This window comes from Symphodus melops, assembly GCF_947650265.1.
Source record: "Symphodus melops genome assembly, chromosome: 4".
NCBI lineage: Eukaryota > Metazoa > Chordata > Actinopteri > Labriformes > Labridae > Symphodus > Symphodus melops.
The window spans coordinates 29,170,657-29,180,656 of record NC_136694.1 but is presented as its reverse complement, the minus strand read 5'-3'; the positions used below and the strand labels follow the sequence as shown (position 1 = coordinate 29,180,656).

The window sequence follows — 10,000 nt, the reverse complement described above, 5'->3', positions numbered from 1 at the left end:
ACTTGAGAGTGAGGCCTTTCCCCGAATCGACGAAAAACCCAAACATGTTGAAACGGGCGAGCTGGTTGCACAACGCATTTCATCAACTATCTGATTATTTAGTCCTGCAGTTCTTCGAGTGTCCACTTGAGGTTTTTACAGCAGAGAGGAGTCCTCACTGCACGCGCTCAGACCTGTGCGACTCGCCTCGCAGGGCGGCGTCACGCTCCAGGATCGGAGCGCCATCAGAGACTTTAAGATCGATGAGTCATCCTGTGAAAACAAGAATCCTGACCTCTGATGACCTCATCACACCTGGCCCCGCCCACATCACTGATGATGTCACTCAGACTGAGGCGGTCAGTTTCCCCCCGAGAGCAACTCGGGTTCAACAAGACGCAAAGTGACCTTCAGTCCTCTCACAAGGAAATAGAAGAAATACCAAAACAAACGCAGGGAATTATGGGTAATAAATATTTCTTAAAAATGAGGGCTAAGATTTTTTTTTAATTTTCAAAATTAATTCTCCTTTTGAAGGATTATTTTGTACCTCGTGGAGACGAGACATTCAAGAGAGACAGAGAGAAGCGACTGGTCGGATTCAAACCTCCTCGTAGGACTACTGCCTTGCTCATGGGGCGCGTCCCTAAATGCACCTCTTGATCGACTTTGTTTTTAAATCTGAAGAGGTCGGACGCTGACCTGTAACAGTCCATCAGTGTCGCAGCAGAGCACGCAGCGAGGACGTACAGAGGCCGAGTCCTCCTCCAAGCGGGCGGCCCGGGTTCGAATCCAACAAGCGGCTCCTTTCCTGCACGTCTCTCTCTTTGATTTCCGACTCTACAAGCACGAGAAATAAACCTTTCAAACAACAACAGGAGCATGCTCACTTCCTGTCTGAATCACAACTGAAGACAAAACAATCAGAAATGAACGCGAGCTGAAGTGAACGGTTCGAGACGAGGAAGGACAGATAGTGAGCGTCCTCTTCGTTTCAGACTTATCTCTGAAGGTTCAAATCAATCTCTGAGGACACAGAGGACACGGAGGACACGGAGGACCCGTGTCTCAACAACAAGCAGCTCGTTAAAAGACAAACATGAAGCTGTAAAAACATCGGCTTCCTTCTCAAACAGCTGATGATGAAAAAAAAAAAAAAAAAAGGAGTTTTATGAGTTTTGAGGACGGTGTGAAATATTTCCACACAACAAGCGTCAACCTCTCCACATGCAGCCTCGCTCATTAACACAGGTGTGTTTTCTCTCTGCGTGAAAACTCTGTCACACCCAAAACATGCCAAACTCCACTTACAAATATGTCACTTGAATCGTTTCTGTTGACAACATGGCAAATTTCATCAGCAATCAAAATCTGTCCACTTTGTTTTGTTTGGTTTTTTTTTTTTACGAAGAAACAGAAAAGTCTGCAGCCAGTGTTCAGTCTTTTCATGTTCATGTTTTGTGTGTTCAGCTCGTGTCAGCTCTGTAGCAACAACTTGATATTTCGCTTTTCTTCCATTATTGCGATAAAGAGATGTGATGTTAAAATGCAGGATTCCCAGATGAGGTTCGGCACGGAGTCACGCGCTAACAGGAGCATTCATCTTATTTAAACACGGATTTCAGCTCATTTCAAGTCTTCCTCTTCGCAGGAACATTTAATCAATTTGCATTCATGTTTTTTTTTTAAAAACACTGGAATCTCCACACAGACATGGATTGAACTTTGGACTCCTGCAAACGCTGAAACCTCAGTTTGGACACAACGCCTGTGTGTCCTTCTGACATGATTTAAATCCTCTCAGTGGTGACTCGAGAGTCTTCTGTCTTATTTCTTCCCTGCAGACGGATAATTCCTCGTTAATATCAATTAATCAATTAATAATGTAGTGACATTTTAAAGCTGGAGAAGCTGAACAATGTGTTGCACTATTTTCTGGACTGAACACACAAACTGGATTTTAAGTGAACACAGGACGACATGTTTTATCTGAGGACACTTTGTGGACATTTATCCCCATATATATCTACCAAAACAAGGTCTCCTTTAAGAAAAGTATTGATCTCGGATGACTCATGAACTTTACAAAGGTTTCCTTTCTCACCACGCTCTTAATTCATCCAGGTGGGTGGTAAACTGAAAGGCATGAACCTCCCAAAAACGATATAATAAAGTTATTATTTTTCCATCTAATGCATGCCGAATTAAAAAGGAGATCTGGATGATTAAAGAGATGTCAGAGATTTAATTAATTGATGCAGGTATTTGTGAGGAATAGCTGAAAGGCTTTAAACTGAAGTATTTGTAATGGGGTCCGCACGTGGCGCGAGAAAAAGCTGCATCTTTTTGGCTACAAACTGGGAATACTGGAAGTGAAAGTTCACATGGACACATTATGAAACTATAGAGATAATCAGGTGTTCACGTGGAGACAGCACGCAGAGCATTAGAGGGAGTTCAGGTGTGTTTGAAGCCTGAGCACAGACTTCCACATAATGAATGGAGCGACTTTTACGCACCTATGGAGACCAGCTTTATGTTCTCCTTTTCCAGGAACTCCAGAGCCACCGACACGTTCTCCAGCTTCATCTGCCCGAAGTTCGGCCTCGTGTGGTACTTCTTGTACATCTTCTTCTGGCTGAGGACCTCCAGCAGCGCGATGAGCCTCAGGCCGTCGCCGAGGTCCAGCTGGAGGTCCGCGACCCGCTTGTTGACGCACTTCAGGTGCTCGTTGGTCCATCGGGTAAAGGTGTTCTGCTGGATCTTCTTCCACGGAGCGTCCTCGGCCAGGTCCTTCTCTGTGGCAGGCATCTTTAAGGGGGGGTGGGGGGAGGTTCTGGACGGTTCCTGTTCAAACTGTTTGGCACAATGTGGCAGAGAGGTGTCCTCGCGGTGTTTCCTCGGAGCCGCCTGAACTTGGTTTGAAGTTTTTTTCCCTGAACCTCACTGGGAAAAAGGCTGGCTCCTGCTGATGCCTTCACGGACCGCTCTGAAAAACTCGGAATTTTCAGTGTCAGTTGTTTCTTCACGTTGCAGTACTGCCTCCTTCTGGATTGAATCCTCCTGAATTCCCAGCAACTTTTACCAGGAGCGGTTTGTCAGGAATATTTGACTGATTAATGTTAAAGACACCTGAGTTTATATTTCTGCTCAGTGCTTTTACACCGCAGGTCCCACCGACACATTCACTCACTGATGGATGAAGCTGCTGTGGAAAGAAACCTTCAGAATAAACTAAACAAGCAGCTGGGGATCGAACCCTTGAACTCAAACTGAATCACATCAGTACAAATAAAAATGTTATAAATCGCTTTAATCTGGTTTAAGATCAGAGCTCTGCGTGACAACGATGTTAAATCTGCACGTTTTATGAAGGTGAAATCATGCTTGTGCTGCATGATTGATGTTTGTCTTGAGCTAACACACACACACACACACACACACACACACACACACAGGTCCAGACCTGTTCAATGGTGCACTCATTGCTCCTTCATAACTTACTGTTGTTAAATCAGAGATGGAAAATAGTTGATTACAGGTCTTAAGTGTCATCTTACAAACATTTCAGATGTCTGACTCTTTAACACTTTAAAACCTGTCCCCCCCCCCCCCCAAACTAATGTTAAAGTTCTTGAACCTGGTCTTGGTCTAAACTCTATTTAAGTAAATGTTCCTTCACAACAAAAACAGAAAAAGTGATGGTGGCTTCTTACGCTGATCGTCTTTTAAAGAAAAACCTGAAAACGAGTCATAAGGATGTGAAATAAAAGTTTATTGAGTCTGGATTCATTAAACCTTCAAAGGAGAACCAGAAACCGTTTATTAACCCTTTCATGCATGAATTATAGAATCAGGTAGTCAAACTTTTTTTTTAAATCTGATGCTTCTGACTTCTGAGGACATGCAAAGGCACATTTTCATTTTTTGTAAGTCTTTAAATGCAATGACCCCCCGCCTGAGTTTTCCCCAAATACATCACTCCCTCGCCAGTGAGAATAAAAATGGCGGACCTGCACAAACGTACCAAGGGAGGGGAGGGTCCCACTGTGACATCACAAAGAGCGCACGTTTGAAACGGAGCATTTTTGTCTGTGCTGTCAGACTTCTGCAGAACCACAAACGGACTGGATGAATTTATTTCACACGTCTTCTTTAATGGGAGAGAAATAAGTGAGGTGGAGTTACATTTATTGTATAATCACTGAAATATAGCCGAAAAAGAGCACAAACACAGGACGGCTGATCAATTGTGATTTTCTGCAAAAATAAAAATCAATATAATGGAAGTTTCCTCAATAACATTGATAAAAATGATTGATTTTGACGACATCATTGATACTCTTAAGGCCCAGAAACACCGAGGCCATCGTCGGTCTGGTTTAACTCTGCTGCGTCCGGCTCCGTCTGCCTTTTTCCCGCCCTTTCGACACGCTGAAACGGCGCCATGATGAGAGGCGTGTTCGAGGTCAGCTTTTCGGCGATGGCGAGGTCACACCTGCCTGGTCCTGTCGGGTCCTTTTACAGCTGCTGGATGTGCCGACAAGCCCACTGGAGTGGCTCCATTTAAACCAGTGCATTTCGTTTAAAACAGGTTGAGTGAGCAGTGAAAGGGTTAATAGATGAATGAATGAATGAAGGCGCAGGAGGCAGGTCTGGTGGGTCAGCTTGCTACAACTTTAATCCAAACATTTCTCTGCATATACATCATCTTCGTCATACTGTGTCCTCTACGTAGCTCACTCTCGTATCTCTAAACAGTTTTAACAAAATAAGTCTAGTAGCACGTCATTCGATAACATTTTTATTTTACAATTCTCTCTGTACTGTAGTGTTTTTATTTCTCTTTAAACATCAGGAATAATTTGTTCGTATTTATTTTAATGTTTTTTTTTTCTTTTAAAACACGGAGACAAGACAGAGTACACGAACGATGACAAACACTGCTGCTCGAGAGTCCAGAGTGTGAACCGACACACTTCCCCCGCTCACACACACACACGCGCGCGCGCGCGCGCACACGCACACGGACCTTTACATGACGTATGCACATTTCTGCAGAGGCCTGACGTAGAGGAGGAGCTTTGTGAGACTAAAAAGATCTCAACAGGATCGTTTTACCCGGGACAACTGTAATGCCAGGTTTGTTCTGAGGAGGGCGCCAAAGGTCACGCCATTAGAGAAAAGAGGACGCCATTTTAAATCAGCTGGAGTTATTTACACATCGTGAATAAAACTCGTGGCGTTTTTGGCCTCTAAGAAGTTGCGTTCCTGAGATTCTGTCCTGGTTGTGTTGGCGTGTTTTCATTTACAACAACATTATTAACGCTGCGAGATTTCTTATCGCAACACTGACTGACAGGTAAACACGCCGACGTCAGCGTTAACGACGCAAGATTTTAAAAGGGCGCTTCTGAACGATTTTACGTCACAGATCTAGCGTGCTTGTTAATCTTGACCTGCTAGCACAGCCTGCTAACATTAGCATAGCATAGACTCTCTCAGACGTGAAAGCCCTTTAAGATATTTCTAAAGGCCGGCTAACGAGAAGCTAACGAGCGTTAGCTTGGATGTATCAGCCAGCAGGGGGCGGCTGCTTTGTCAGCAAACAACATGAAAGTACGCAAATGTTTTGGTGGAACATAAGCCGCCCTCTCGCTACGTTTGAAGTCAAATAGACGAAGTCTGTGATGGACCGGTTCATCAGAGTTCAGTCGAACTAAAAGAAACTTCAGATAAGTGCTTTCTTTCGTGCTAGCCGGTTTTTTTTAGCATCACAATCAATTTACCGCTAAGTTGAATAACTAATGCTCCTTGCTAATTTAGCAGGATCTGATTACATGGTTAGCCTCCACTCTGTCGACACCTTCACCCCCCCCACCCTACTGCACGTCTGAAAAGGTGAACGCTAAAGCTAACTAAAATGTAACTCACGATTTCTTCATCTTCTGCAATTTTTTTCTTCTAAAGAAACGACTTTAAAGTCCATTTGTGAATACATGTGATTGCTAACTTTAATTCTCGAGACACTAAATGTTCTTTCTTATTACTGAAAAGCAGATAGCTCCCTCTGCTGGTTGAATGAGAGCATGGCGCTATTTTTTTTTGTCTCATCGATTTAAATCGTTTGCACTTTTGCATCAACTTGTCGAGGCCGAGATCGTTCCTGTCCGTCCTTTTTGATGAGTGCTTCTTTTGCGTTTTTTTATTTTTTTAAATAGATATAGAGATATTGTTGGTTGACAAGAAAAACTGTAGCGCCAAACTTTTTTTTAAAAAACAAAAACAAAATAACTCAACTCCACGTCCACTTTCTGCCTCGATGTCTCCGGGAGAAGCTAACTAGATGTTCTCTCAAACTCCAGACAGGCCTCTAACAGTGTGTGCGTGTGTGTGTGTGTGTGTGTTTAACAGAGAAATTGTGTACGGTTGTGCGTGTCTGCCCAGACACATACACAAACTGTGGTGTTAGTTACATCAGAGGCACTTTGACCCCCTTTTTCTGTGCCCCAAAATTTACAAAACAGAAAATAAAATAAATTTGATTTTTCTTCTTTTTTTAAATTTTTTTTTTATAATAATTTGGCTTCAAGTTTCGACCCCGACCTTCAAAAACTCCCCTGAAAAAAACCCCCCCAACAACGAACAAACAAAAACAATGCAACAGAGAAAATGCCATGTCAGACTCGGCCGACTTAAACCAGAACAGAACAAGAGCAGGACTTCCTGAAAAACCGCCTCGGCGCGAACACCTCCCAACAGACCCGGGTTTAAACCCAGCGCTGATCCAGATCATCGGAGGCACAGCTTTGTGCTTACTAAGTGCTCAAACATCCCACATTTACATCGACAGTGAAGGAGACGTCATCATGGAGAATTGATGCTTAAATATGGATTTAACGAAATTCCCAGTTTGACATTCTGGTATTGTGACAACGCTGGAGTCTTTCCTGTGCTTTATAAACAAACGACTGAATTGGGACTCAGACGGACGGGTTTGAAGAACATTACGAGTAAAGCTGAACATCATTCAGACTAAAGAAAGAAGAAGCAGACAGGTTGAAGCCCAGTATAACCAGTTTGAACCAGCTGTGACTGAGCTTCAGAAAGTGTGCAGACCTGATATTTTCAGGGATTAATCTGGATCACGTCTGTGACCGGTCTGAGGCTGCTGGGAGGTGTTGCATTCACTTACATCCTGTTCGTTTTATAGTCAGGACGAGTTTAAACGTCACCTCGGGCGGGATGTGGAAGCTCCGCCCTGCTGCTTCATCACCCAGAATTCAGCAAGAGAGACGAAAAAAAAAAAAAAAAAAAAAACGAAAATAAAAATAAAGCCCCCACCGCAGCTGAGAGAGAGCCGAGGATAAAAACGACAACAAAACGTCCCGCCGCGAGAAAACGACACACACGGGAAAAAAAAGAAAATAAACCAAGAAGTATCTGATCCTCTGTAGAAACCACAACCTTTATATTCCCTCTACAATTATGTACAATTAGACTTTATACAAGTAAAGCAGTGACGCTCTCCTCACAGCACTCTGTGTGTGTGTGTGTGTGTGCGTGCGTGCGTGTGTGTGTGTGTGTTTGTGTGTGTGTGCATCCTAAGTGGAGCTGCTCTTGGAGAGTTTGGGGTAGAGGACGGCTGCCGTCACGGCGACCATCACTGCGATGACCGGCATCCAGGAACTCCAGCCGCTCTGTGGAGAGAGAGAGAGAGAGAGAGAGAGAGGGAGAGAGAGAGGGGGAGAGAGAGGGGGGGGGGGAGAGAGAGAGAGAGAGAGGGGGGGGGGGGGAGAGAGAGAGGGGGGGGGAGAGAGAGGGGGGGGGGCGAGAGAGAGAGAGAGAGAGGGGGGGGAGAGAGAGAGAGAGGGGGGGGGGCGGGAGAGAGAGAGAGAGGAGGGGGCGAGAGAGAGAGCGAGGGGGGGGTGACGATACGATGACAAGGAAAGAGAAAGAAAAAAGTTATTCTACAGTTACGTCAGAATTTTTAACTCAAAGTGTCCTGAAGACTGAAATCAGGAGAGAGAAATAAAGGGAGAGAAAATGAAGAAGAGGAAGAAGAGCGAGGGGAAAGACCGCGGGAAAAGAAATCATAAAAAAACACCTGAAGTCAGAAAGATTAGATTTTAATCCGTCAGGCTCCACCTGGCCTTTCATTACAGGCAGTAAAGCGCCAGCTGCTTGTGCTGCACGTCCCGTCTCCATGACAACAGTGTGTTGACTACTACGACCGACACGTCTCAGCTACGTTTTGTTTCATATTTTCAATCGTTTTCACCCGACACAGAGCGAGGATGATGAGGGTACAAGTCCCGATCTGTAGGAATTTCGAGGAATAAAGAATAAAATAATAATAATATGGAATAAAAAAGGAATAAAAAATAAAAAGGGAATAAAAAATAATTATTATTATTATATTATAATTATAATAACAATAATAAAAAATAAAAAAGGAATAAAAAATAAAATAAAGAAAAAAAATCGAGGAATTTCAGACATTTGGAAAAGCATGCCGGTGACATCGACAGCACCTTTCTGAAAAGTTGAATCCGCCCTACTTTCCGACTTTGTGTCATCGTTGTCATGCCGACGGGGTGATGGTAAGTTATCTTCATCTTCGTGCGTAGACTACAGTCTAAACGTGACGATCCACACGTCTTTCTCCGAGCGTCCACGTCATTTACTCAAATCACATGATCACACGTAAGACGGAAACTGGGATATCCGAGGAGCACCTGAACGCAGCATATTTATCAGCTCATGACAGACTAATGAAGAATCTTAATTTGACGGCAGCAGAAAAAAAAAAACATGACTTAAAACTAAAATCTTTTTGGACTTCAGGAGAAGGAGAGGAAGAAATAAAGGTCAAAATAAAGAACGTAAGTAGAAGCAGCAAAGTAAAGGAGGCTACCTGAGTAGAAAAGCAGAAACAAGTTACAGACCAGTTTCCCTTCACAGCAAACAAGTGGGAACACTGGTCACAGCATTCTCAAATCAACAGACAAGCAGCAAACAACACAAACATGATGGACACGGAGATGAATGATTTTTAAAAAAACAGAAGAAGAAGAAGAAGACAGGTTCAGTGTCTGAAAGGAAAACGATCAAAAACCAGAGATGAGAAAAAAGCTGATAAAAAAAACAACACAAAATAAGTTCGATTAAGCTGCGAATGAGAAAGATGAAAAGAAGTTTAAACTTTTTCTTATGAAATTATAAAATATGGTAAAATGTAAATTAGAAGAGGAGTCAAAACCCTGAGAATGAGAGGAAGCTGTGAAGACACAAAGATGGATGAAGGACGAAGAGAGTTAGTGACTTTGGTGTATGAACGTGAGTCCTCGCTCGCCCTTTTAAAGGAATACCTTTAGGTTTCAGATTTATGTCTAAGAGAGAGAGAAACACATCGGCATTTTTAACTCTAATGTTGTTCACAGATGTTTAAATCCTTCATCGAGGAGCAGCGTCTCTTTGCAAAGGAGTCGTTGGGATAAAAACCCCCTCTATTTCAGCCCTGCTCAGAACAGGCTGTTTTATGTGTCTGTAGCTTTAAATATGTAAATGAGCTGTGTCTGACCACGCCCCCTCTCTGGAAGGGCTCGGGTGTACTCGCTGCTTTCTGGCTCCATGTCCTATTGTTTACGGTGAGAAGGCAGACTCAGAGGGCAGAACAAACACCTAGCTGTGGGAGTGTCACCCACCTGGGGGAGGGGCTACTGCCCTTTGTGATGTCATGAAGGGAACATCTCCAAACGGCCTGTTTTGAGCACACATTTTCTACAAAGTGGAGCAGGCAGAAGACGGAGAGGATGGACTTTTCTCATCTTGGGGGGGGTTTGTAGACAGACAGAGTTAGAGGAACATGGAGGAGAGGATTGACGTCATGTGACCTCTAAGGTGTACTGATGTATTTTAACAGCTCATCTTGGGGCGGGTATTACGAATGAGCTTAGGCTACATAAACTCTATCGTGTGCTCGTGTTTAATCTGAACCACGACAGCTGATTCTTTGGCT

The 10,000-nt window shown here is 43.6% G+C and overlaps 2 protein-coding genes across 11 annotated transcripts in view; both read right to left on the bottom strand.

The window, feature by feature from the left end:
• The window catches only part of flnba (filamin B a), a 47,541-nt gene extending 44,522 nt beyond the window's left edge, over positions 1–3,019 (bottom strand). The window contains exon 1 of one of the 2 annotated variants that reach the window (XM_079341604.1): positions 2,499–3,019. In XM_079341604.1, coding sequence (XP_079197730.1) covers positions 2,499–2,790 — 292 coding nt within the window. In that variant the 5' untranslated portion in view covers positions 2,791–3,019. The remainder of the gene's footprint in view (positions 1–2,498) is intronic. The other variant, XM_079341605.1, reaches the window with a different exon arrangement.
• A 2,720-nt stretch (positions 3,020–5,739) lies between these two features.
• The window catches only part of slmapa (sarcolemma associated protein a), a 41,554-nt gene continuing 37,293 nt past the window's right edge, over positions 5,740–10,000 (bottom strand). For all 9 annotated transcript variants that reach the window (XM_079341625.1, XM_079341628.1, XM_079341629.1 and 6 more), the window contains one exon: positions 5,740–7,679. Coding sequence is in view for 7 of the 9 variants with exons in the window: in XM_079341628.1 (XP_079197754.1) it covers positions 7,584–7,679 (96 nt within the window). In the remaining 2 variants the exon portion in view is untranslated. The remainder of the gene's footprint in view (positions 7,680–10,000) is intronic.